The sequence below is a fragment of the Chelonoidis abingdonii genome, chromosome 4 (genome assembly GCF_003597395.2).
Source record: "Chelonoidis abingdonii isolate Lonesome George chromosome 4, CheloAbing_2.0, whole genome shotgun sequence".
NCBI classification, from domain to species: Eukaryota; Metazoa; Chordata; order Testudines; family Testudinidae; genus Chelonoidis; species Chelonoidis abingdonii.
The window spans coordinates 122,803,598-122,831,387 of NC_133772.1; the positions used below are offsets into that span (position 1 = coordinate 122,803,598).

General features: G+C 40.5%; 1 protein-coding gene across 1 annotated transcript in view; it reads right to left on the bottom strand.

Annotated features, from left to right (window-relative positions):
• CCDC88C (coiled-coil domain containing 88C) overlaps positions 1 to 27,790 on the bottom strand; it is a 143,351-nt gene that overhangs the window by 24,411 nt on the left and 91,150 nt on the right. The window contains exons 11-20 of the mRNA XM_075065860.1: positions 22,186 to 22,332; positions 19,369 to 19,513; positions 16,271 to 16,452; positions 13,002 to 13,139; positions 10,353 to 11,423; positions 7,378 to 7,502; positions 6,350 to 6,491; positions 5,392 to 5,580; positions 4,599 to 4,760; positions 2,413 to 2,690 (exon numbers count right to left, since the gene is read on the bottom strand). Coding sequence (XP_074921961.1) covers positions 2,413 to 2,690; positions 4,599 to 4,760; positions 5,392 to 5,580; positions 6,350 to 6,491; positions 7,378 to 7,502; positions 10,353 to 11,423; positions 13,002 to 13,139; positions 16,271 to 16,452; positions 19,369 to 19,513; positions 22,186 to 22,332 — 2,579 coding nt within the window. The remainder of the gene's footprint in view (positions 1 to 2,412; positions 2,691 to 4,598; positions 4,761 to 5,391; positions 5,581 to 6,349; positions 6,492 to 7,377; positions 7,503 to 10,352; positions 11,424 to 13,001; positions 13,140 to 16,270; positions 16,453 to 19,368; positions 19,514 to 22,185; positions 22,333 to 27,790) is intronic.

Here is a 27,790-nt window from a genome sequence, read left to right on the forward strand (position 1 = left end):
GAAGCCACGCCTCTTCTGGATGAGGCCATGCCCCGCTCAGGACTCCAGCAGTACCGGTAAGTCCTGTGAGTTCCTTTCACCCCTCCTTAGATACAATCTATGTGGTGGGACTAGGATCTATATTCATGATCATCATCTGAGAAAAAAACTATTGTCTGGTAGCCTGGAACAAAAAACTTTGTTCAGACACGTTACAGAGTAGACAGTTACTTCATGCCTACAGGTCATGCTGAGGAGCACTTACAAATTTTGGGTGCATTTCCTGGGTGGTGCATCCTAGTTGAAGGTGAAAGTGAGAAATTTCCTGTCATCAGTTAAATACCTCCTGAGTAGCAGAAGAAAACAGATGACTTTGCTGCCTGCTATTTTGCTAACTTCCTCCCTGGACTGCTCTCAGCTAGTTGTGCCCCATGTTGCACACAAATTAAAAAAATGTAACATGCATATTTTTTTCTGACAGCTGAACAAAGATACAGGCTGGCCTTACACAAATCACCTTGACTAATATCTTCCTAACTTGACCTGAGATGAGATGAGATTATGGAGAAGCGCATCGTACTCTTAAAACTGCCTAAATCAATCTGCTCTGAGTACACAAAAGGTCACCATCTGTTTCCACGCCAGCATTTTTCACTGATAGTTACATCCCAGCAATAGTTGGGGCAAGAGAGTTTGAAACGTTATCACCGGCATAGGTAATGGTGATCAGAGCGCTTATCAGTGACAACATATTTTTCAGCAAACCACTGACTCCTCAGGCTGCAACTGTTTAATTATTGATACTCATCAAGAAAACAAGGAAGGTCAGCAAATTGTCTTTGCACACGGCAGTGTGATAAGCTAAGGCAAGGCTCACATCAGTGGGAACCATTAATCAGTCTGTGAAAGATACAGCAAGCAGGGATGGTGCCTGTGTGATCACTTATAGCTCATTTAGCTGACAGTCAGGCAGCTGTCCTATCATACAGCTCTAATGGATATTTTCATCACAGCACGTTTATTTCTGTACCCTATCAAATCCTGCTGCACACTGTGTGGCCAGATCCTTCAAGTTTAGGAAAGAAAAGTTTCTATTAATCCACGTCCTAGGACAGTGTCAACTTAATCTGAGCCTCCAGTTCAGCTTTTATATAAAAATTAAATGTGAATACAGATATGTTGGGAAAAATAATCAAAACATTAAAATTAAAATTCTTTGGTGTTTTTCTTTAGAGCAGGGAGTGGGAAAAACACATTCTTGAGCATTAGACCAATACACGATCACCAGAAAGTGAAAACGACTCAACTAAAAGTGAAACAGATCAGTCTAATTTCATTGTGCAAACTGAAGCACCTAAATGGCATAGATGGTGAAAAGTAGAAGCAAAACAAAATATATAAAAAACATAATTTATATCTATCCCAATAGGGCCTCTGAGGGTATGTCTACACAGCAAAGAAAAACCTGCAGCTGGCCCATGCCAGCTGACTCGGGCTCACTGGTCATAGGGCTGTTTCATTGCTGTGGACACGTCTGGGCTAGAGACAGGGTACAGGCTATAGGATCCTGTGGGGTGGGAGGATCTCAGACCCCAGGCTCCAGCTTGAGCCTGAATGTCTACTCTGCAATTACAGTCCCATAGCATGAGTTCTGTGACCTCCTGACAGGGGCCAGCCACAGGTGTTTAACTGCAGGGCAGACTTAGCCTCTGTGACAGTGGTTTTCAATCTATTTTCATATATGGATCCCTAAAAAATTTCAAATGGAGGTGTGGATTCCTTTGGAAATATTAGGTATTAGTCTGCAGACCCCTAGGGGTCTGCGGGCTACAGGCTGAAAACCACTGCTCTAAGACTACCTCTTTTATCACAATAATCCATATCTTTCCTCCACACAAATCTCAGTGATTCATATTGTTTCACAGTTCTCAAGATACGCATCATTCTCACTTTGCTAGTTAATTAGCTGATTTAGAGGTTTTACCCTGTGACTCTACCATCACAAAACAGGACCAGGAAAATCTTTTAGGGGTCTACATTTTAAAGACATTAAGGGCAAAACTTTCAAATGTGCCTAAGTGATCAAGGATCCTAAGTGCTTAGACACTTAGGATCCTACATTTCACTGAAAGGCACCTGCTTGGTAATTCCCAAATTTACCCGCTTGCAACACCTACTCCTTTGCAGTCCATTATTTTTCCAATCTTAACCCCTTGATGAAAGTAAGAATAGGAAGGAAGGCCTCCAGAAGCAATGAATTACTCTAATGAAATGCTAGTTATGTCTACTCTCAGAGAACAAAAAGGAAAATAGAAATCTGCAATATGAGTACTTAGCACACACTAGATATGCAATTCCCTTGGGTATTGCTGAACTGTAATTCCCTTATTAGTGACTATTCAGCACGTTGTAATGCATTTTAAAAATTCATACCTTTCCTCGAGAGCTTTGTGCTCCAGTTCCAGATTTTTGTGCAAAGTTTTCAGGTAGCTGTGCTGCTTTATTAGCATTTCATATTCTGTGGACTGTCGCTCATGCAGTGAGGCAAAGTGTTCGTGGTCCTGCAGCAGTGACTCGTATTCAGCTTTTAGCTGATCTTTCTGTTTCAGTAGATTTTCATTCTCATTTTCCTTAGCTGTCTGCTGGTTTTGGAGTAAAGTATTCTGGGCCATCAGTGAAGTGCTCTGGGAGCTCAGGGTTGAATTTTCTACCTAATGTTTCTCAAATAAAAAGTAATTATATTTATATACAAATATTGGTACACACCAAGGACATGCTATGCAGTATACACTCAGACGTAGGTAAACATACACAAAAGATGCTTATACAATTACTGAGACCATGAAGAAATTTGGAAAGGACACTTGAGCAACCTTTTAGTATTACTGGTAATGTACAGGATATGAAGTCATGACATACGTGAGATCAATGTTTGTCCCGTAACAAGACAATCTCAGAGCTGGTACAGCAATATTAAGACTAGATTTGTGAAAGGTAAGTAACCTGGAACATTTGGGTCCCATGTATAACTCTGACAAGAGTCTACAAGAACTGAAATTGCTCCATGTTTGTATACAACTGAATGGAAGCTTGTTAATTTCATCTAATGCAAGTGGGGGTGAAATTCTCCACTGTGCAATTCAGATCACTTTTGGTAGTTACCTGGTGCCTTGAGTTTGTGGTGACCACGTGGTTATGAGTACGTCTAAGTGAATCTAAACTGGTGTTGAAAAGGTGGAAGAAAGTAAAGTTGAAGTAGAGGGCAGAGTAGGGCTAGTTAAAGAAGTTTCCATTGCAAATGCTTTGATAGAAAATTGGGTTTTCAATTAAATGAAATTGGTCTCCAAAAGTTTCTGCTTTTCATGGAAAATTCTTATTTTTCATCAAGAAATCAAATGACTGAAAACTGAAATACACTGATTTGGATATGCCACCTCATTCTCACTTCCCCAGGGAAAGTTCTCTCTGGGACACAATAGGAAAAGAAACAAAGAACTAACACGAAGAAGGAATATATATATGACAGGCTAGCGGGAATAGTAAATCTGGATAACGACCGTATATACTCGTTCATTAGCCTGTTCGTTTATAAGCTGACCCCCAAAAATGGATAGGTAAAAATAGCAAAAACTGTATGACCCTTTCATAAGCCGACCCTAAATTTCAGGGGTTGGAAAACTTTGGCTCCCGGCCCGTCAGGGTAAGCCACTGGCGGGTCAGAACGTTTTGTTTACTTGGAGCATCTGCAGGCGTGGAGCCCCTCAGTTCCCTGTGGCCGCGGTTCACCGTTCCCAGCCAATGGGAACTGTGGGAAGTTCCCATTGGCTGGTAACGGTGAACTGCGGCCACAGGGAGCTGAGGAGCCTGCAGACGCTCCAAGTAAACAAAACTACAATGTATTAGATCAGGGATCGGCAATCTTTGGCACGTGGCTCGCCAAGGTAAGCACTCTGGTGGGCCGGGCCAGTTTGTTTACCTGACGCATCCGTAGGTTCAGCCAATCACGGCTCCCACTGGCCGCAGTTTGCCGCTTCAGGCCAATGGGGCGGCAGGAAGCGATGCAGGCCGAGGGATGTGCTGGCCGCCGTTTCCTGCCGCCCCCATTGGCCTGGAGTGGCAAACCATGGCCAGTCCAAGCTGCGATCAGAAGAACCTGCAGACGCGGTGGGTAAACAAACTGGCCCATCTCGTCAGGGTGCTTACCCTGGTCGGCTGCATGTCAAAGATTGCCGATCCCTGTATTAGATATTCAATTCAATGATTCCATAGAGTTTAAAATCATCAAATTTTGGTGTAGATCCGTTTATAAGCAAACCCTGGCTCTTTGATTAGTCATTTTTTTACCAAAAATATTCGGCTTATGAACGAGTATATACAGTAATTACTTCTTCCCAAGTACTATAAATAGCAATTTCTTAATAGTGATGAGCCAAGGCTGAAATTTTGGATCCAAACCCTTTTTAATTTGAAGGAAATTCAGATCTGAATCTCAATTCCCTTGCTTCAGCACCATCTGATTATTGTCAACACTGAAATCTTCCTTCTCAGCTTCCATCCTCTCTACACAACTAAAATCAAATCCAAAGTTTCCTGAGACATTGGCATTTGGTTCTTCTGACCTGGAGCTTGGCTGTTTGGGTCTGCAGAGCAGTGTTGTGCTCCTGAAGGAAGCCATTTTGCTTCTGTAGTGTCAGGATCTGGTTGTTGAAAGAGACATTCTGCATTTCCAAATGCTTCAGCTGTTCTTTCAGCAGCTGCTTCTCAGCATGGAGGGCTGCATTCTAACAGAGAAATAGAATGGAAGTGTCGGGGGAGAAAAAAATTAAATATGGCTCTAAATAATCAGAACAGCTATCAAAGGTGAGAACAAACTTCTGATACCCCTTAATCCATGAAGTTTTAATAGCAAATACTTCACAGCATTAAATCAAAGGTCGAATAGATGTTATGGTGCAAGATTCACCCCTGGACAGAGGCCAGCACAAGACCCATGTGTCACGCAAGTCCCACATAGTCCCTAAGGTGAGGGTTTAAGTGGTACATAGGCCTGGTGTTGGTTCACTGCACATGGGTAAATTTCCCCTGCAATGATAAAATTATTCCATGCTGTAGTACTTGTATGATCCATTACCACAGTATCTGAGCTCCTGACAATCTTTGATGTATTTATCCACATAACACCCCGGTGAGGCTATCAGCCCCATTTCACAAATAGGGAAATGAGGCATGGTCTTCCCAAAGGTCCCCCAGAAGCCTGTGGTGGAGCAAGGAATCAAACCCCTGAGTCCCAGGCTAGCACTCTGACCATTGATCCTCTCTGAATACACAGAACTCGGGGTTCCTTCCTACTTTAAAAAATGACACAAACATCCCCAAATGCCTTACACCCGCATCCTGAAGGAGAAGACTTACATTCCTTTCCAGCTCTATAGCCCTGTCTTTCACTTTCAGCAGCTCCATTGTTGTTTCTCGGTGTCCTGTTTCCCATTTCTCTTTCATCTGGTGGTTGGAAACGAGTTTTTCTGCCGGAGATTTTAATGAGTTCTTCACACATTGCCTATCTTCTTGACTTTGCTTAAGAACTTCAAAGTCCTTCTTTATCTGTGAAATAGACAAGAAATATGCTTGTAAAACTGGCTTTTTGGAAAGTAATTGCAGCACTCAAATAAATAAAACATTAATAATAATCATTAGGTCTTATGTAGAATTTTTTCTCATGATTTCAAGATAGTTTATAAAAGATGGGGAGGTGTAGTATCATTATTCACATTATATGGATAGGGAAAGTGAGACACAGAGGTGAAATTATAAATCAGGAAAAGAATGCACATCCCTCAATCCCAGTCAGGTGCCTCTCCACTTGAACTCCCTGCCTCCTAATAAACAAAAATAATATAAAGGTGATACCCGGTGTGGGGATTTTTAAAAGCATTCAACATTGGCAGAACTCTGCTCTCATTGAAGATTATTATTTTTACTTGTATTACTGTAGCACCTAAGAGCCCTAGTCATGACCAGGAACCCACGGAGCTACGTGCTGAACAAACACAGAACAAAAAGGTGGTGTCTGCCCCCAAAGAGCTTACAATCTAAACATAAGACAAGAAACAACAGATGATGGTAAAACTCCATGACTTCTAAAGGAAACAGGACTAAGCCAAACCTGAGCACTCTTGAAAATCTCATCCTGGACTCCAAAAAAACAATAATGCCGGTATTATTATTATTGGCTAGGATATGATAGAAGAAGGCATTTAAGTCAAATAGGGGTTTTTTTTTGGCTATCTGTTCCTCTGGAGTAAAAATGCACGTGCCATACCAACCTATAGAATACCTAAACCTTACATCTTAAAATGGAGTTTCCGCTTACCGTATTTAGCTCATTCTGCAACTGCTGATTCAAGTTAAGAGACTCTTCCACTTGAGCCTCTAACAATACAATCTTTTCTTCTTTAATGGCTAGTGTTGTCTTTAATGCAGAGTCAGTTTTGCTTTCCAGAATCTTATATTTGCTGAAAGACAATGAGAACAACATTCGTCACTGGAAAACATGCACCCATCTAGCTTGCAGACATTTCTCTCCCACATCACATATCTCATAATTACTTGTATTTGCTCTCATATACACCTGGTTTCCATCACTACTCTATATTTTTGCATTTGGACAACAATAAATTGAAAGATTACTAAGGAGGAAAAAAATTACTTATGGGAAAGTCCAACAGATTTTAATGGGATAAAATCAATTCAGTTCTATGGAAGAAACAAAAACTACAGAATTCAATATCGAATAACTTTTCTGATTTTTTTCCTAACCACACTGTAGAATTTAATAGAAAATTATATCCCTGCTGTGGATTTCTATAGCTTGGGGGGAAACCCAACCCAACAAAATTCTGCATTAAGGATATAATCATCCATTAAATTCTATAGGACAGTTCAAAAAAGCCTATAGAAAGAAGATCTTTTTTGTTAAATTCTACAGGACTTGCCCATCAGGGATGTCCCGTGCCACACCTTTATAGTGGGACACAAAACAGCTGTAATCCAAATGTACTGCAGTATGAAGACATGTAATGATTTTACAAAGTTAATGTCACCAGTACAGCACATTGAACTGGAATTCACTTCTTCTTCAAGTAGATACAGAACACCCATCTGTGGTAGCCTGCCTGCATGATTTCCATTAAGACCTTTTACAGTGGCTTTGCTATTGTTAGAAAACAAAATCTAAGACAAATGGTTTCGTGTAGTCTCTCTTGTCTAGGACATGAAACCATGATTTCAATGGGAGTGGGTGGAAGTGGGAGGGGTACAAAATGTGAAAATGAAAAAAGCAAAAGGACGTGGTTAGCAGGTTTAAAGAGTTACACTGTTAAAGGAACTCAGTTTCCTCACTTGTCATTGCCATTATCATCCTGTAGCAGCAGCTCTTTGTTCAATCCAATCTTCTCCAGCTCTTGGCTCAGTTTGTCCATTTCACTAGACAACTGTTGGCTCTTTAACTTTTCAAGGACCAAATCCTGTAACAACACTAACGTCATTAACCATCATACAGAAGACAGTGATAATTACACAGTACCAGTGATTTTAAAAACCCTGAGGTATGATAAAGGCATTGGGTGAAATCCTGGCCCCATTAAAGTCAAAGGGAGTTTTCCCATTGATTTCAATGGGGTCAGGATCTCACTCATTGTTTTTTGGGGCCTGTTTCTTCTCTCAGACAGGGGTAAATTACGAGCAGCTGCACTGTACATCACTGTGAGAGGAGAATCAGCTGCTTTGTTTTTAAACAGCAATCTATTTTCATTCTCTATTTGTAGTTTTCTCAAATAAAATAGAAGCATTTTTCCTTCAGATTTTGGCCTTTCCTAATCTGTATTTAATTCTTTATGCTTCCATTAGCACAGGTTTGTTAGTGAATTGATATTGGGCCAGCAGAGGGAGCTCACAGTCTTCTGAATCCATCCAAAAGAAGAAGATAAAAAAACGTTTTAGAATTACGTAAAAGTAATTTTTTTTAAAAATCTTCTAAATAGCACAAAAATTAACTAATGAAAACCAAATACCTATACAGTGGTGGGACTTCAATTTGTCAATTTCCTGTGAAAATTAAATAAGATTTTCAGTTTACTAACCTCTGCATTTACAGTATAGAAGGTATTTCCTAAACCTAGGGCAAGTCTACACGTGGAAATTTACCAGCATAATTATAGCAGTATAACTCCCAGTGCGGACACTCTTATTCTCTTATTCAAGTGCCTTTTTCTGGTTTAGGCTATGTTGCTTTCAAAGCAGTATTAATTACGCCAGAATAAACAAGTATCCACCCAGGCAGTTATAATAGTATAAATATAGTGGCATAATTATACCAATATAAATTATGCAAGTAAATTTCCCTGTGTAGATCAGCTCTATGTATGTAAAAGGAAATACTGACACGTAAGGTAACCTTCTTGGTTTCATTGTCAGACTCCATGTCCAGAAGCAACAAATGATTTTGGGTGCCCAACTGTAGACACCTTTAAAGAGTCCTGAGTTTCCTAAGCACCCAGAATGCTTTTGAAAATTTAGGCATATTATACACCCCCCCCATTCAACAATGGGTGAAATCCTGGTCTCACTGAAGTCAATGGAGTTTTGTCATTGACTTCCATGGAGCCAGGATTTCACCCAGTACTTCAGTAATACAAATAAGCTATTGGAAAAATGGTATTATAAATAACACGTGTCAAATTTAAGCTTGCACACAGGACCTAGAGCTACTTAAATGGTTCTGCCTGACCTCCGAGATGATTATATTCCAACAGAATATGGATTATAGGTGTGAATGCCTATCTTGACATTGAAGGTGTAGATTCCTTTAGCTGTTCATGCATGTTCTTCCTACTGACAATATGACTGCCACAAATTTTCTTTTATATCTATGTATTTTTAAAATTTAAATTTAAAAACCAGAGGACACTGTCAGTTGATGTAACGATTAAGATAGGGTAAAATGTTGGGCAAAATTCCTGAACTTACATCTGTCTCAGGGCTTTATGTGAAGGCTTGGTCTCCATTACCAACATATGTCTGTATAACTATGTTGCTTAGAGGAATGGAAAATCCACACCCCAAGTGACAGTTATATTGACCTAACTCCCAGTGCAAACGTGCTATGTTGATGGGAGGGCATCCCCTGTGGACATAGCTACCGCCTCTCGGGAAGGTAGAGTGCCTGTGCCTATGGGAGACGCTCTCCTGTTGGCATAGGTAGCGTCTTCACTAAGTGCTAAGGCAGGGGTTGGCAATCTTTCAGAATTGGGATGCCGAGTATTCATTTAGTCACTCTGATTTAAGGTTTCGCGTGCCAGTAATACATTTTAACGTTTTTTGAAGGTCTCTTTCTATAAGTCTATAATATATAACTAAACTATTGTTGTATGTAAGGTAAATAAGGTTTTTAAAATGTTTAAGAAGCTTCATTTAAAATTAAATTAAAATGCAGAGCCCCCCGGACCGGTGGCGAGGACCTGGGCAGTGTGAGTGCCACTGAAAATCAGACTGCGTGCCGCCTTTGGCACGCGTGACGTAAGTTGCCTATCCCTGTGCTAAGGTGCTGTAATTGTAGGCAAGCACTAAGACTACTTCCTCACTGAGATCCTTTCTTAAACCATCCTTGGGAGAAGAGGGGCAGACAACTGATTACAACCTTTTCCCCAAGAAAAATTTTCTAAAACTAAAGAAAGTGGATGTTGAACAGCAGCTAGACTGAATTAACAAATGTGTTATTTTTTTAATTAAAAAATTCAAATGTTATCTCCCCAAAGCAATTTAGCTCCTTTTGTACATATGAAATCATTTGTTTAAACCACAGAAGACTAAGCAGAAGTATAGATAATAACAGCACTCAGCTTTTTACTTTTATCTTGTTTAAAGTAATTCTGAAAAACATCAGCCTAATTTGTAAACTAGACATGGGTGGCTTGAAGACTTTTAAAATAAAACTAACTTTCAACATACTAATTATATGCTCTGTGCTTATGCTGTGGCATCCCTTAAAAACTAAGTCATTTAACTAAGTTATCTCAATATCTACAATATTCCCTTACATGTCCTTATACAGAAAAGGGTCAGGACTCCAGCATAGTTAATGCAAAGCTAAGCCTGATTATAGAGTTATGGACACAAGACAAACTCTGCAGTTCTAGAATTCCTCTTCCTCAGGCAGCACAACCTGTGATGCCTAGAGTCACAACATAGGGTCTCTCGGTCTCCTTAATTCATGGTCTGGATCAAACTGGCATGGAATGGACCACTGTCTACACTACATACCATAAATTAAATAAATAAAATACACATGATGAAGGCAATATTATTACTTTGATTACCTCTCTCAATGTAGCTAGTGTTCTTTTATCAATGGTAACTTGCTTTATAAGGTCTTTATTGTCTTTTTCAAATTCTTTCATCTTATTAGACGAATCTCTGAATCGAGCCATTTCTTTTTCAAGTGTTCTGTTTTCCTTCTCCACAGCCGCCAGCTTTACTGTGTTATCATCCAAAATAGCATCTTTCAACTCCATCTGCTGCCAAAGCCTTTTTGTTTCCCTCTCTAGCATCTTTTTGTCTTTCTCCAGTTGGGACACTTCTTGCTCCAGCACTTTGTTCTCCTTTTCTAACCTCTCCAGCCGTTTGCTGGAAATCTTCAGCTCTTCAAGTTTTCTCTGGAGGACCTGATTTTCACTTTCCATTCCCTGTAGCTCTTTTTCTAGCTCTTGGGTTTTTTTGCTGCTGTTCTCCAGGATCTGCTGAAGCCTCTGATTCTCACAGTTCACACTCTGATAGCTCAGCTCCAGCCTTTCCGACTTCTTTCCCAGTATTTTTAACATCTCCACATTTTTTCTTAGCTCCTCTTTCTCCTTCTCCAGCTCTTTATTTTCTTCCTCTATCTGTGCCATTTTTGTGCTGGTGAATCTCATGGTCTCTACCACTCTCCTGAGCTCCAGGTTCTCTTCATCCAGTTGCTTGTTGTCCCTCTGCAGGTCCTCTAGACGGATGGAAACATTCTGTAAGGTATCCAGGGACTTTCTCAACTTCCTGTTCTCCACTTCCAGATCCCCATTTTCCTGCTCTAGAACCTCAACTTTTTCTGTTACAATTTTCATGGCTGCTGCCTTCTTTGTGAGCTGCTCATTCTCCCTCTCTAGCCGATGGAGCTCTTTCTCCATTTCCTCCACTCGTTCTACCTTTTCTTTAACCTGTTCAAAATCTTTATGCAATTGTTTCTTCTCAAACTCCAGCTTGCTGAGTTTGCTACTAGTCTCTGTAACTGTTTCATGGAGCATCTTGTTCTCTTTTTCAATGTCTTTTACTCTGGCCTCGCTACTAACCTGAGCCCTCTGCCTCAGGGACAAAACCACTTGGTTGAGGTGGTCATTCTCTTGTTGGAGGTCATTAATCTACATTAAAAATAAAACAAGGAGAGAGTTATCTATAGTAGAGTAGACAGTACCTGAGGTGTTCCTAGTGAGTATGTTTTTTTAGAGCAATGTACCGTCTGGCAATTTACCCTCGAAGCAGTCAGAACTCTGTATTAACAAAACAATGCCCCTTTAACACAACACAAATTCTTCAACCATTAGCCACTGTCATCCCTGATTCAAACCCTCCCCACCAATCCAAACTAAGGAAGAGGCTTCTTGAAGAAAATTTGGTTTTATTTAGCCCTTTTAATGCCATACATGAGGTATCTCAAGTGAGTTAAACATTGTGCTTTATTCTTTTCAAATCTTGAACTAAGCAGGTCTAGGCAGAGTCAGTCCATGGATGGGAGATCTCCGTGGAACAGCTTGGACTTGATGATTTATGAGGAGCCACTCCTGTCTCTGAGTCAGATTGAACCAATGTCCTAGCACAGTGCTCAGGGGCACTGTTCCCTCTCTTTTCAGGTTCATATTCTCCACTCATCTCTGTGAAAACTGAAAGCACAAGTGTCCTTTTTCTTATAAGATGTAAAATTAATGTGCTGAACACTAGTAGTTGTTAAAGAGTTCATTAAAAAATATTCTTTGTAAGGGAAGAGAGTTCATCACGATTTCTTGGGCAAATTCCAGCTGAGGTAGTAACATTGGACCAAATACTCAAATCCTTAGTCAGATTTTTACCTAGTTCTTACTCAGGCAGAACACCTACTGAAATCAAATGGAGTTAGGCCGGAGTAAAGGCCATCCCTACCCTACTTTCTGCTTACCCTAGTTTTCTTCACTTCCTGTCCTAAATGTGAAGCGTCCACTTCCTATCATGTCATGAAGAATTCCTGTGTGCTTTTACACAGCAGCTGTGCTTCACCACAGCTGTATTTCAGAGGTGGAGTTTTCCTGGAGTATAAATCTGTAAAGCACTTAAGAATGCTTCAGGATAAAAGGCACTACATATAAATGCAATTATTTAACCTCACCTCAGACTTGTCATACAAATCAATTTAATATATTTAAAAGCAAGCACACCATTCTCCAATGACCTACACATCTATTCCCATTATTAAATCACTAAGTATGAATGACAGCTTGTAAAATAGTGGTATTGTACTTGAACTGCAACACAGCAGTAAAGGCTGCAGGGTATTTAAAATGTCAGTCTTACGAGTGTTGCAGCTTTCTCAGCATTTTTTTACTTAGATCAAGAAAGTCTAAAAAAACCATGACAAATAGCTGGTATCAATCCAATCTTCTTCAGCAATATGGGATTTGAATTGTACATCCTAATCTGTCTAGTCAAGGCTTTTTGAACGGCAGGGAAGAACCAATGTTATAAACAACCTGAAGGTTCCCAAAGAGCAATGGGATGAGCAGCAGACACCATCACATGTAGTTATTTTTGCTCAAAGCCACCTTGACTTGTATTTGAACAAGCGTTCTGCATGCAATACACTCTGCAGGCTATTACCAAGCCCCGAGCCATGGAGATCCTCTAAATGGCCATGGTGAAACGACCACTACTGAGCATAAGCTTTTGGATCACACGTGTGAAGTCAGCACCTGTCTGTCTTTGTCGGCTTTTACAGTTTCCATGACACCCTGTAGCTGTTCTTTCTCTTTTATCAGCTCCTCGCTTAAAATCTCCAAGTCTTGGTTGCTTTGTTTCTCTTTTTCAATCTGATTTTGCAACTTCTCAATCTGCACGGAGAAAGCACCACAAAATACATCAGACAACAAATTGAACTATGACTGTTTTATTCCAGAGCATTTTGAAAAGTAGAGATTAAATAGATGGCCAGGACGCTATCTGTTCCTGAAGGGTTATGTCAAACCAACAAGACTGAGCAAACTAACCCTTCCCTTCTGAAAGCTGCCAACCACTGTTTAACCAACTATACAAATTTAGATCAGAATTTTCAGAAATCTGAAAGTTAGTCAGGGACCAGAGGTGAAACTCTGGCCCTATTTAAGACACTGGTAAAACTCTCATTGTTTTCAATGAGGCTAGGATTTCACACATGATATCTCAAGGTTCCCAAAGAGCAATGGGGATGAGCAGCAGACACCATCACATGTAGTTATTTTTGCTCAAAACCACCTTGACTTGTATTTGAACAAGTGTTCTGCATGACACCCAAAATGGAGGCACATGAAATTAGAGAACACTTCTAAAAATGTGGTTGCTAGTTCTTTGATCTCTCCAGTTACATCGATATTTTGTCCCATTGTCTTTAGTAATCCTTACACTCAACGTTATAGTGTCCTTTTCTTCCTGCTTGCTCTAACTATCCAGCAAGTCTGAGGGAACTATGGTTTGGTTTACTGTTGTTTTTTAAATTACCTCTTCCTCCATTAAAACCTCCTCTATCATCACACCTTTTCCACATTCCCTGTATCTGACACACAGGCCACTTGTGTAGAAGTTCTGAGTCTCCCTCACTATTCATATTTGCTTTGCTGCTGCATTAAAAACAAAAAAACCTTCCCACTCTACAAAAATCCATTGATCATTCTTGGACATGCAGTTTTGTCAGCATCAGGAATCTCAGCATTATAGGTCTCCACACAGCATGTGTGAGGAAGACACATTTTGTTAAAAAAACACCCGATAAACCAATGTAAGATACTTTACAAGCCTGATATCTCTTAGTATCAACAGACCATGTACCACTGACACAGGCAAATGACTGCGCAGTAACTTCTCAAATCTCCTTGAACAGGTGACACAGTCACCAGCAGTATGATTAGACTGTGATATTCACTCAACACTCGCAGATTAGGTTAGCTCCCATCACAATCTACCTCCCTGTTCCGAAAGTGATGCATCATTAGCAAAGAATTTTAGTTCTGTTTCATGAATCTCAGCTGTTCTTGATCACACCACTTTAAACCCACTGGCATTTTTGCTCGGTCTCATGCCCACACATTCTGCCCTGCCCCTGCACTGGCACTCTCTATTATTGGGTAATCCTATTCATTTAAGGGTGGGGATCAAACCTTTAGGTAACCCAGGCTTGGTAACACTCTCCGACTGCCAAAACAGGAGCAAATCAGACTAATGCTGGGCCCACAAGTGCTGGTACTGATATAGTGCCACAACTTGAGGAATCGAAGAAATATGTATGTGGTAAGTCAAAGTCAACTGCAGCTGTTCAAATGACTGAAGTTGCTGGGCACCAGAGACATTTGTTTGGCACTTTATACCCTCAGATCTCAAGTTCTGAGTGTTTTAATTAGAGAACCTAGTTTGAATCACTATCACAAAGGGGCCGTGAGGGAGTGGAGTGGGAATAGGGAGAGAGGAATTTTTGCAGACTCTCTCTCTTGCCCAGATAGGGACTTTGAGAAGTGGATTTTGTTCTCTCACCTTGGCAAAAGCATCCATCAAAGTGCTCCCTGTAGTAAGGGGATGCCAACCCCCTCTCACAGACATAGAGGCAGGTACTGTGCTAATTATAATCAGCCAATCTACATCTAGACTACAATCTACAAAACAGCAAATGGGTGCTCTCATTTAGGGCATTTAGGGCATCCTAATGGTCCAGCACATCTTTAACAGGAGCCTGGGCAAAGAGGGGAGCCCAATATGTTTCAGGGCCAAAGTGTTGTATAAGCTTGTATCAGTACCACAAAAGACATTAGTTACAGCAGCAAAGAAAAAGGCAGGAGTAGGCCCCATAACACGCTTAGTGTTATGTAGAGGGGTGAGGAGAACTAAGTCCCTTACATGGGAATTCTTCAGATGCATCGAACTAACAAGCATCTTATTTCCCCACTGGCAGTGGGTTCAGTTAATTGGACATCAGAATGCATGCTGTAGCCAGACAAAACCAAAGCAGCTGGTTGGGGCAGAATGGAACACTCCTTTCCAAAGGCAGAGCTGGGCTGGCACATGAGCTAGAAGTACTAACAGTCGATAAGGGAGTGTAGCAAAAAATGTGATGAGCAGCGCATTCATTACCAGGAATGAAAAGAACCCATGGCTTTGTGGGAAGGGGAGATGCAGCAGAACGCTGTGATAGCCAGAAAAGGAGACAAGGCGGAAAAATCAATCAAGGACCATGAATAGCAGAGGACGTTTCTTTAAAAATATATCAGTCCAAACTCACCATTCATGTAACTTCACTGATTTAAATGGAATTACACAAAGGATAAGTGTAGCCCATTGTTTTCTCCCCTGTAACAGAACAAGCTGAGGAAATACTTGTCACAGGAACCAGGGCCGGCTCTAGCAACTTCGCCGCCCCAAGCACGGCGGCACGCCACAGGGGGCGCTCTGCCGCTCGCCGGTCCCGCGGCTCTGGTGGACCTCCCGCAGGCGTTTCTGTGGACGGTCTGCTGGTCCCGCGGCTCTGCAGGAGTGCCGCAGCCGTGTCTGCGGAGACCCACTGGAGCCGCGGGACAGCGACCTCCGCGCCACGCCTGTGGCAGGTCCACCGGAGCCACCTGCCGCCCTCCCAGCAACCAGCAGAGCGCCCCCCGCGGCGTGCCGCCCTAAGAACGTGCTTGGCGTGCTGTGGCCTGGAGTCGGCCCTGACAGGAACAGTAAGTAAGACAAGAGCGCAATCTGCCAGTGGCAGAATAGCTCTATGAAGCGCATATACAAGGAAGAGGATGACTATAATTATCTAGGCAAGCACTAAAAAACATGAATTGAGAACCTCATGCAGAACATGCATGAGCTCTCCAGAGTTGACAGTACTGCCATCAAGCATCACTCAGGAATGCTGTAAGCTGCAGAGTGTAACAGGTCTAGGTCCAGCACACCATTAGAAACAGCAGAATCAGCTCCCAGATAGCTAGGCCAGCATGAACTTAGTGAGAGTTACCTTCTTGCTAAGTTGTTGATTCTCCTTTTCCAGCTCTACAAACTTTAGGCTGCTCTCTTCCGTGGTCAGAGAGAGATCTCTGAGCTCCTGGATAGTGTTTTGCAGGCTCTGATTGTCCTTTTCTAGCTTCAGAATGCGACTCGATGCACACTCGTTTAGCTCAAACACAAAGGACTTCCTAGCTGTTGAAACATAAGAATCAGAATGCAGGAGTTAATACACATTCATAAACATGTTATCATTTCTAGGATCATAAAACATAGATCATTAGGGCCAGACCTCTAGCACTTCAGCTGATCTTAGGTGGTAGAGTGGTCCCTAAGTAAAAACACCTACATAAAAAAAATGGAGCATACTTCCATAAATAATAGTTACACCCCTTCAAGAACAGCAAAGTGTCCAAAGACATGATATAGCAAAAGCTGCTTATCTTTATAGTCTCATATCTAAGAGTCAGGTTAGTTACTAAGTTGAATGGTCAACTAGAAACGTTGGGTGTAACACACTTTTGCTGAGATAGAAATTCTTAAAAAATCAATATCTGAAACTAGGAAAAACGCCATTTTCAATCATTTATACCATGAAGTTACAGCTTCAGCACATGGCCAATTAAAACTTGTATATTAACCACTGAAATTGCTCATGTGAATGGGTGCCAGTGCTCTGGGTTACCCAACTGCTTTAACAGGCACACACTGAAGCAGGCACACACATGCACTAAGCATCAATCACAGAGAATTCTTTGTGAGTGTGAGTTTTGCCACTGACTTCAACAAAGCCAGGATTTCACCCCAGGTGTTTAGAGTTCACAAGTTTTATCACATTTCATGTGACATTTCCCAATACCAGTATCTCCATTGCACATTTACCTTTTTCACAGTGCTTGATTTTAGTAACTCACCACTGGAGTAACTAAAAATCTATTCCTGTTTCAAATGTCACAGATCTACTCTCTACATAAAAATCATACGTTTAACATGCAAGTGACATTAACTCTGTGTTCTAGTCTTAGAAAATATTCATCCTTGCCAGAAGAAAGACAAAATTTAGTGCTGCTTCAGCCCCTTAAATAGCACTTACAACTGGCAGAAACTCCTAGGAGGTTGAATGGTTTACAACATCCATGATCTTTATGAGCAATATGCTGGTGAGTTTTGGTTGCATCGATGTTTAACACTAATACCATCAGCATGGTTCAATTTAAATTCTGTTCTGAAATAAAGACTTTAAATGTGGCTTAAATGGTTTCCATGTTTATTGTTACCCATTGATTTCTGTATCAACTGTGCGCAGTTTACAAGTTAAAAAAAAAAAAAAGGGGGGGGGGGGGAGGTTTCCCACGTGTCATCCTTCCAAACTCAACCTGAGATCCAACAGTCAAGCTGGGTTCTTTCCTGATCATCACTACAGCTAAAATAAAAGTTCTGGACACCAAACTCTGCTCTCAGTTACATCTGCACAATTCAGCTGTCCTCAGTGGGATAAAGTGTAACTAATTGGAACTTCATAAATGGAGTTGGCTGAAAAATAGGAAAACATTTTGTGAAATATTTTGAAATTTTTAAGTTGTTTTCATTTCACAGGGTTCAAAAAAATGAAATAACTTTTTGGTTTTTTCCCAAAATTTTAACGATTTTTTATTCAGATTTTCAAAATTTTGCCTCCCTCCTGCCCTTTTTTCCTTTTGCCACTGAGTGCAATAAAGTAAACGCTGTCGTTGACTCCTCTCCACTTTTCTTTTGCTACTCTGGTGAAGTTTTGAATAGCTACAACGTTTGAAGAATTACAGACTGATCGAGTTACAAAGTTTATCATTAATTATTATTCCTCCTTGATAACTTTTCTGAAGTTGAGGAAGTTTTGAAAGGTTAAAAAATGGACAAACAAAAAACAAAAACGTAAAATGGGAAAGAACCGAGACATCATTCATTCTAATGTATTCAGCAGCAAAAAAGAAATACAGGAAAGAGCAAACAAAGGAGGGGAAAAACCAGAAATGACACAAAAATTGCAATTTGAAACAAGGCAGAAATTTTTGCATTGTTTCAAATTTGTCATAGAAAAATTGCAGTTTTCCCAAAATGTTTCAACGTTGATGAAACCGTATTTTTGCTGCACAAGAAGAATCAGAATACAGTTCACCCTCTCTGAACTTTGCTGAGCTTGCTCTGCAGGGCTAACAAAGTAATAAGAACTAATTAGTCACTACCGTTAGTAGACTTAGCTCAGAATACACACAGCAAGCCAATCGGAGGAGCAACGTGGTAGTGCCATTTTTACATATAGTCACTTTACAAGACCCTGATTTTACCAAGATGTGTATGTGCTAAGGTTTACACGATGTGATTTGCCCCACTGATATCAACGAACCTGCTCATCATGTGTACAGTTAAGCATGTGCATGAGTCTTTGAGGGATTAGGTAAGTGCTCAGTAAAGTTCTGATACGTTCTGATACTGAAAACTTCTGTCAGTAACATCCTGTTATATATCCCAGGATTCTTTAAAAATATGATTTTGTATCCTAGTATTATAAACTGAATTAATTATATGAAAGAAAACAAATATCAAGCCTATGATACAGGGCACTGATTTTTTTTTTTTTATGTCTTGCATATAATTACTGAAAGTGAATCACCCACTTAAAAAATATCCACACGGTTATTTCCCCTCCCTCCCACTCATTTTTCACCTTCTATTAAAAATAGTTATCTCACAGCATAGGCTTTTTCCTAGGACTTAAAGATCAGCTGGGAGTAGAGAAGGGTCATCGACTCCTCCCAGACACTATCTAGTTAAAAATACCTTGTGCTGGGATCATTACTGTGCAATATATGAGAGTGTTTTTTTTATTTTTGGGCACTTTCTCAAAGGAGGCTTAAACATAAAGAAGTCATTGTTAATAGTTACATAATGTAAGGAAAGAAGCTGGAAGCTGTGGCGTTGTTAGAAGCTTTACTATGTCGAGTGGTTAAATACGGAAATTTATTTCCCCATGTGAACTACTGAGCTTGGAGTTTGAGGTTCCCCTCCTCTTTTACAAGGAAACCTTGCGCAAGCACAATAATAATTAAGAGTCGCCTCATGACTGCTACTTACTATCTGCGAGGTCCGTGCTCTTTGACAGCTGTTCTAGTTCCCAGCCCAGGTGTGCAGACTCATTCATGCTCTGTTTTTGCGCAATCTCCAGTACCATATTCTCTTCCAGCAGCTCTTCAATTCGCTTCTTGTCTGTGTCCCGGTCCTGTGGAAAGAGCATGCAAATGGAACGTCATGCTGAGCTTATTAAAGAGGGAGCCTGATCAGGCTTGCACAGTTATCGTTAACAGGAGTGATGAACGCATCAAGAATTGAATTGACCCCTCTATACAATATACAATATTAAGAGAGGTTTCAGAGTAGCTGCCGTGTTAGTCTGCATTCACAAAAAGAACAGGAGTACTTGTGGTACCTTAGAGACTAACAAATTTATTTGAGCATAAGCTTTCGTGGACAACAGCCCACTTCATCGGATGCATGAAGTGGAAAATACAGTAGGAAGATACATATATACACACAGAGAAGATGAAAAATGGGTGTTACCATACACACTCTAATGAGACTGATGAGTTAAGGTGAGCTATTATCAGCAGAAGAGAAAAAGAACTGTTTGTAGTGGTAATGAAAATGGCCCATTTCCAGCAACTGACAGGGAAATGTAAGGAACTGTGTGTGTGTGTGTATGTGGGGGGAATAAGAATGGGGAAAATAGGTTTAACTTTGTGTAATGGCCCATCCACTCTCTATCTATATTCAAGCCTAATTTAATGGTGTCCAATTTGCAAATTAATTCCAATTCAGCAGTCTCTCGTTAGAGTCTGTTTTTGAAGTTTTTTTGTTGTAATACTGCGACTTTTTGGTCTGTAATCGAGTGGCCAGGGAGATTGCAGTGTTCTCCAGCCTGTTTTTTGAATGTTATCATTCTTGATGTCTGATTTGTGTCCAATTATTCTTTAAGAGAGACACCTCACAGATCCAAGATTAAAGCCACCCTCTGGATGGGCCAGATCTCAAATGAAACCAAGATCCAGGGTTTTGGTCCATCTCTAATTACTTGAAATACCAAATGGACGATTCAAGACATGTTTAATACAATCAAGCCTGCATAATTTCACTACTAACTTGACACAACTTTTTTATACTATCTGGGCTCAAAATAAGCTCTCTGCTCTTCCTAAAGCTGAAGATAAGTATCACAGAATCAAAGGTATTTTTTCTTCATATCTTGAAATGCCAAGAAGTGAAATCTTCATGTCACATCATTGTCAGTTTCATACAGCTTTTTAACAAAGAAACCGCGTGAATAAAGGGAAAATAAATGAATATAATGTACTTCAAAAAACTACCATACCAGGTGATAGCACATGCTGTAATTGGAACTAAGTGCTGTTAGGGTAGGAAATCAGTAATTTCTAATTGACATTAACTTCTTGACTTAATTCTTGCCTTTCACATGCAAACTGCACCAAACATTCATGGGCTCAATGAGACATTGTTCAATGTTTCCCAATGGAAGTCAGTTTTTTTACTGTTGATTGACAAAATGGGAATTATTCTAATCAACAGATGAAAAATAGGCTTATATACACAGAAAAATGTCCATTAAAGTGAGTTGGTATTGAATGGGATAGACTTTAGAGAGTGATAAACAGCTGTTTCCAGTCAAAGTACTGGTGTAGCATATAGGCGCAGGCATGCTCCTCTCTCTCTCTCTCTCACACACACACACATCCCCCATCACCCCTTTCTCCTTATAAACACTTGCATCACTCCGAATAATATTTACATGCATGATGTTTCATTGAAATGAGAACAACCATCTCTATATGCTACATAATACACTAAGACATAATACACTAAGACAGGCAAAACACACCCAACATGAAAAGCATCAGCTAGGTTAGTGATTTGGAGAAATACATTTTTGGTTGCTCAACTCAAGCACCTGAAAGGCGCGCCAGCCCTCTGCATGTCATGCCTCTTCAAGGTATCTCAAGATGGGCACCCAAAATTTGAGGCACCCAAAATTATGAGCCAATTTTGAAAATCTTGGGTATCATTCGTTTCTTAATTTACAGTGTTCTGAGCTGGGCATTTAGCATAACACTAGTGGATCTGACCAATACCTCCATTCCAGCAAAATCTTTTTCAGGTTAATAAATGACCACACTCTGCAAGAATTCAGAACAACGAACCCATACGAATGAGGAACACTAGTAACTAAAATTACGGCACATGAAGTAACATTTCTTATGTTTAATGCAATAATAAATGTCCAATGTAATTTATTAGCCTTTTAGTTGTGAGTGATAAACTGCCAGGTCTTAAGTCTCTCATTTGTGTTCAGATGAATAAGCCCCTTTTCTCTGATTTATGTAGTATTAAATACTGAGAACATCTTATTTTTTGCAGTGGTCAATGCCTCATAGACCTGCTGCAATAACTATACATTTTATTTTCAGCAAGAACAGTTGTTCATTGCAGCAGATTTTCATTCCACATTTGTAAGAAATTTCTTTTTTTTAAACTGATACATTCTAAACCCTCTAACATCCATGTACATAGGTTCAGTATTTGAAACTTGGTGATATACGCTCACGTAACCTGAAATCTGTCCAACCGTTTGCTTCTCCCAAGCAGATTTTTTTATGTATTTATACAAAACATAAATATATTTTTATTGTAAGTTGAGTGTCATGCTATTTTAAGCATGCACGATGCACTGCACTGACACAAAGACCACATGGCCTGAGACATATTGAAAATTTTGTAAATGGAATTTGACCAACTCCAACAGATTATGTAAAAAAAGAGTATGTAACCTAGTTTAAAAATATGATTTTTTAAAAATTTCATAGTTAAATAAAGAGTGTGTACCAGCTCTACATCATGAAGTTTGGATTTCAATTGCAAGTTTTCCTTCTCTAGTTCATGCAATTTATCACCACGAGCTCTTGCTACTGTTAACTGTTCTTCTAGCATAGCCTTTGTTTCAATTAATATGATGTTGTCTTCTCTTAATTCCTATAAAACAAAAAGAAAAACAGCATATGAAATTAATCTCCTAGTTTCAGAATTTTACATTTCAAACATCAGACAACTTTAATGTACTACAGTTTGAAAAGAAAGGATATATAGCACACCTAGAACAAGGGCACTGAAATACTGGATAGTTAACTATGAATAGCATCTTTTAATCATTACCTCTAAAATGACAATTTTACATATGAAGATCCCATGAAGACAAAGATTTATACTTTAAAATGGTCCAGTATCAACGTTGGTGAAGCACTTGGAAGACAGAGAGTGCAAAATATAAACAAACAGACCTAGACCTTTAGAGGTTATGGGAACATTTACATGAAAAAGCCCTTTCAGTAACGTCAGAAAGAATTCTCTTTCGCTCTCTCATGTACGTGGCTTGGCTTGGCATGTACATGTACATGGCTTTATTTCACTTAATGCACTGGTTTGCAATGACCTCTTAAACACCTGACACATTACCTGTATGAACAGTTCTGTTTTTCCTCTAGGCCAGCAGCATTTTTGGTTTGTGTTTTGTGGAACACAAACCAACCTGGTTCTACAGCTACAGCAGTTCTAACACAGCTCCAGGAACAAGTCTGGTGAATTATACGGTGCTCCCCTTGTTGTTTGAACCACAACAAAGCAAAAATTGCAGCATCATGCATTCATATACCTTATCTCCAGAAATAATGCATGTCTGCAGCATAAAATCTGGTTGACATTCTTGACTAGGTCAGAACAGCTTTAAATTGTCTGATTTCAGGTAAAAAAAAAAAAAAAAAAAGACTGCTTACTTTTATCTTTAAATGCTTTTGATATCAGAAACATACATGTAACGCCTACAATTCTCTCACTCAGGAAAGTGATGGGCATTTGAAAGATGAGGAAGAGCAGGATGTTACACAGGGGAACCAAAGGTGGAGTGGGCACAACCCCCCTGCAGCAATTTACCTTGTTCCGCTAAAAAGATTTTTATTAATTTATTTTTTCCTCCAACATACAGAAAAAATGGAAAATGCACACATCCATGGAGTAATAATTATGGGTTGACAGTTTATTGCTGGACAATAGCCTTCAAATTGTAAAGCCTCTGCTGATCAGTGAATGAGTCTGCTCTCTCGGACAACCAACCTTCAAAACACATGGACTACTGAAAGATGATCAGGAATGAGTAAGTTGCGGTGCTCCATTGGACAACAGCTGCCTTCCCATTTTTGGGAGGATACAATCAGTGGCCTCAGAAGTCTCACAGCAGCTCAGTAAGACTCACTCTCAGGTCTGAATGTCCCATTTCAGAACATAGTTTGCAGAGACTGTTATGAAATGGTGTTCATGCTCTAACATGCATACCAACCTAATATATACATAACCTTTAACCATAACCAGTCTATTAATGCTGACCTAAAGAGAAAGTCTATAAAGGCTTTCAATTTAACCCTAATTTATCCTAAAGCCAGTGGGAAGAGTCAGCAGTTGACCAACTAATCTTCAGGAATTTCTTGCCATTCCTACAGGACATTCCCGCAGTATGCAAAACTGTAGCCATCAGCTACCCTCCTTAGAAATAGAGAGTGCTGTGGGGTGGAGATGTGCTGCAAATTCTTGGAAATAAACTTTGGCAGGAAAAAAAAAATCTCCTGGCCCATAGAAAAGAAAAATCCGTGGTTATTGTTGCTACTGCTTAGAACCAACACATCCATCATCTATTGTGTGGAATGGCTTTTAAATCCCCATCACACTGAAACTGATTAGTGCAAAGCTGTTGCAAAACTTTAGATTAATATGTTTTTAGAACAATTCCACTAGTGGTAAGAATCCATGGAGAAACATTTCTATTAGTTTTAGGTTTTATACAAAGAGAAAGGATGTTCTTGTGGTTAAGGCTGGACCGGGACTCGGGAACCCTGGATTCCGTTTCCCGGCTCTGGTACAGAGTTCCAGTGATATCCTAGACCTAGAGACGTCCCTTAATCGACGTGTGCCTCAGTTCCCCATCTGTAAAATAGGGATGATTGCACTTTGTGCTCACAGGAGATACTATGATGGTGGCTGCAATAGAGACGTCTGTGAGTAAATGAATAAAGAGAAAATGTTGAAACACTGATATTTTTAAGACCTAAATTTTGGGCCAAGTTTGACCAGAGACGATGGATGTGTTAAACTGTCTGACACCAAAACAGATGAGAGCGAGTGGAGTTAAAAACAGGCAGCATGCTGGGTGTAAAACAAGTACCAAAAATACTCATACTGAAACAACGGGTCAATCAGAATATATTTAACAAACTGTCCTGCTCAGTCTGGACCACAGCCGTGAGAAGTAAGATGGTGTTTGACCTCATAAACATCACCTCAGAACTATCTCTGAAACTGCTTACCAAGCAGGAACTGATTATTTAAGTGTCTCATGAAGAGTCTAACTGTGTGCCAAGTAAGGTATACACATATTTGATCTCTGCTTGCAAAGCATACATTGTTGGGAACCATAATATCTGAGAAATGGGAGGTACACACCATGCATGTGCCTGAGGGGTGAGGGGGAGGAAGACCTGTCAGATCAGAAGGTTTCTGATGAAATCTTAAATTAAGAACCTTTTGCAGAAGCCTGTTAAAGTTGGGCTAACATTATTTACTTGCACCCATTTTCTGAGGTCATCTTTATAGTGCAAACTTAATTTAAGTAATTACTCCAGGATAGCTTTATAAAGTTATGTCTCAGAGCCTGGAAGGTAGAATTGTTCTTAGCACAGCATATTATAACTAATGTCACCACAGATAACCCTAGGGTAGCACAACTGACCTGATAATTGGTTTGGCTATAAATCATTTTTGTATTAGATAAGCAGAATGGTTGGGTGTATTCTTCATGGGAATGAAGACATTTTTTTCCTTTTAAATTAATAAAACTCTCAAAATGGTTTTATAGCCGTGGCAAACTTTTAAATCAACAGCACAGAATAGTTATCTATGGTCTTTTATGATTTATTATACATTTACTTACAAGAGATACCAAAATCAATTAGAGGAAATTTACCTTAAAACTGACTATAAAATATCCAACAATTTCTGATCTTGCCTTCATAAATCTCTCACTGAATTAAACCACAGAATTTGGTCTGCAGCCTTAACAGCACAGGCCCCGATCCTGCAAACACTTGCATCTATGAGTAGACCATTTAAAATTAAATCTTGGCATAAGTATTTGTAGGATTGGGGCCAGAGTGTTTACTGTTCAATTGAAACTGGAGAGTTCATTTGTGTTCTCTCTCCCACACACACACCTGATGCTATGGAAGTTGCTCCTGCTGAGCTGCAAAATTGTTAACAAATGCGTTGGAATAATTGCATTTTGCATCCATCAAACTAAATGAAAATCTAAAAGAAATGCCTTTTTTTTTTTTTTTTTTTTTTTTTTTAATGTTCACAGGAATTTCTTCCCATTATCCTGTGGGGAAACTTATTGCAGTTGGGGGAGGGAAAAATGCAAGTAAGACTCCCTGGTCTCCAAAAAGAATCTGATCTCCTGGAGCAGCACTAGACTTAATGGAGAGGAATGCTGCAGCAGGGTTTTTACATTGGAGGGAACCAACTCCTCAGAGGAAGCACTGTGTTAAGCCTGCCCCTGCACATTGATAGCTATGACCTCATTAAGCCACCACAGCGGGCAAGTCCATAGCAGGGCTGCCCAGAGGATTCAGGGGGCCCCTGGGCAAAGCAATTGGGGGGCCCCTTTCATAAAAAAAAAAGTTGCAATATTATAGAACACCATAGTCTTGTGGGGGCCCCTGCAGGGCCCGGGGCAAATTGCCCCACTTGCCCCCCTCCTCCCCCCAGGGCACCCTGGTCCATAGATTGCATTTCCATTGTGTTTTCTTAGAGCTATAATCAAATTAAAACAGCGTTTGCTAATTTCTTCTTGTCATGAAAGACGTGGAAGGAAAACATTCACCTGCTCAGACATGTCAAGTCTCGCTCGCCTGCAGTGAGGCTTGCTCCTTTTGCACTTGTTCTAAGGCAGCTTCTCTAATCTCCCTTCTGCCATTAGGTACTTTTAGCCTGTGGTTTAAGGAGCTATTTAAAGTCTCACTCCAATTTCTCTTCTCTTACCTCTTGTAAACTGCGTCACATGGTCTGCCCTCCATATGGCACTTTCATGACCACTGCCTGGAGATGACATTCAATAGGGGCATGTGTTCATGGCTGTACTTCAAGTACCAGAACTAGAGGCTTGTTAAGTGCCCATCGTATGTTTCTTCACTGAAGTGCATGCAGTTAAAATGGCCCCATCTATGTGAAATTTGTTTCAGAGTCTCAGACCCTCTGAGCTTAGGAAGCTACTAATAAGTATCAGGGGAGTTGGATCAGCTTTATAGCCTAGTGGAATCTCTCACTGTCAAGTGAGAGACTAGAACTAGACCCCTGCTCCGACGCTGGGAGTGGTTCTGAGGAAACTGTAAATCCAGCTATTTTTCAATGGGGTGAGAGGAATGTGAGTAGGCACAGCTGTGAATTAAGTCCTATTCATTACACATCACTTTGAAGGACAGTTGCTTGAGGCGGGGGGCAATGGAAGGGAAACTGAGGGATAACACTGGCTGAAGGACATATATATTGTCAGATTCTGGCTTCAATGAAGCCTCTTTACATTGGTACAGGAACATAAACGGGCCAGAATCCCCCCTGGGGAATTTCCTGAATGCAGCCAGCAGGGGCAGCACAAGGCCAAAGGAGACAGACTTATGCTGCCCTTCCACATCGTGGGATGTGCTGGGGTATTTAGGACAAGGAGTGGCTGGAATGCAAAATACTGACAATTTTACACTGTGGAGCAGCCCAAAGGCAGCTGAAGTAGCTCCTAACTTATGCCAGAGGACACACCGACCCCCTAGAGCAAACAGAGTTAGAAAGGTGCCAAGAAGATGTAAAATGACCTTTGCTCCATCCCCATGCCTCCAGATTGCAGCTCTTAGGCCTGGTCTACACTAGCAGCGTTAAACCAATTTAACCCTGCACCCGTCCACACAACGAGGTCCTTTATATCGATATAAAGGGCTCTTTAAACAGGCTTCTGTACTCCTCCCCGATGAGAGGAGTAGCACTGAAATCGGTATTGCCATGTCGGATGAGGGTTAGTGTGGCTGCAAATCAATGGTATTGGCCTCTGGGTGGTATCCCACAGTGCACCATTGTGACTGCTCTGGAAAGCCATCTGAACTCGGATGCACTGGCCAGGTAGACAGGAAAAGCCCCGCGAATTTCTGAATTTCATTTCCTGTTTCGCCAGCGTGGAGAGCTCACCAGCACAGGTGACCACGCAGAGCTCATCAGCACAGGTAACAATGCAGTCTCCTGAGAATCAAAAAAGAACTCCAGCATGGACCGCACGGGAGGTACTGGATCTGATCGCTATATGGGGAGAGGATTCCGTGCTAACAGAACTCTGTTCCAAAAGACGAAA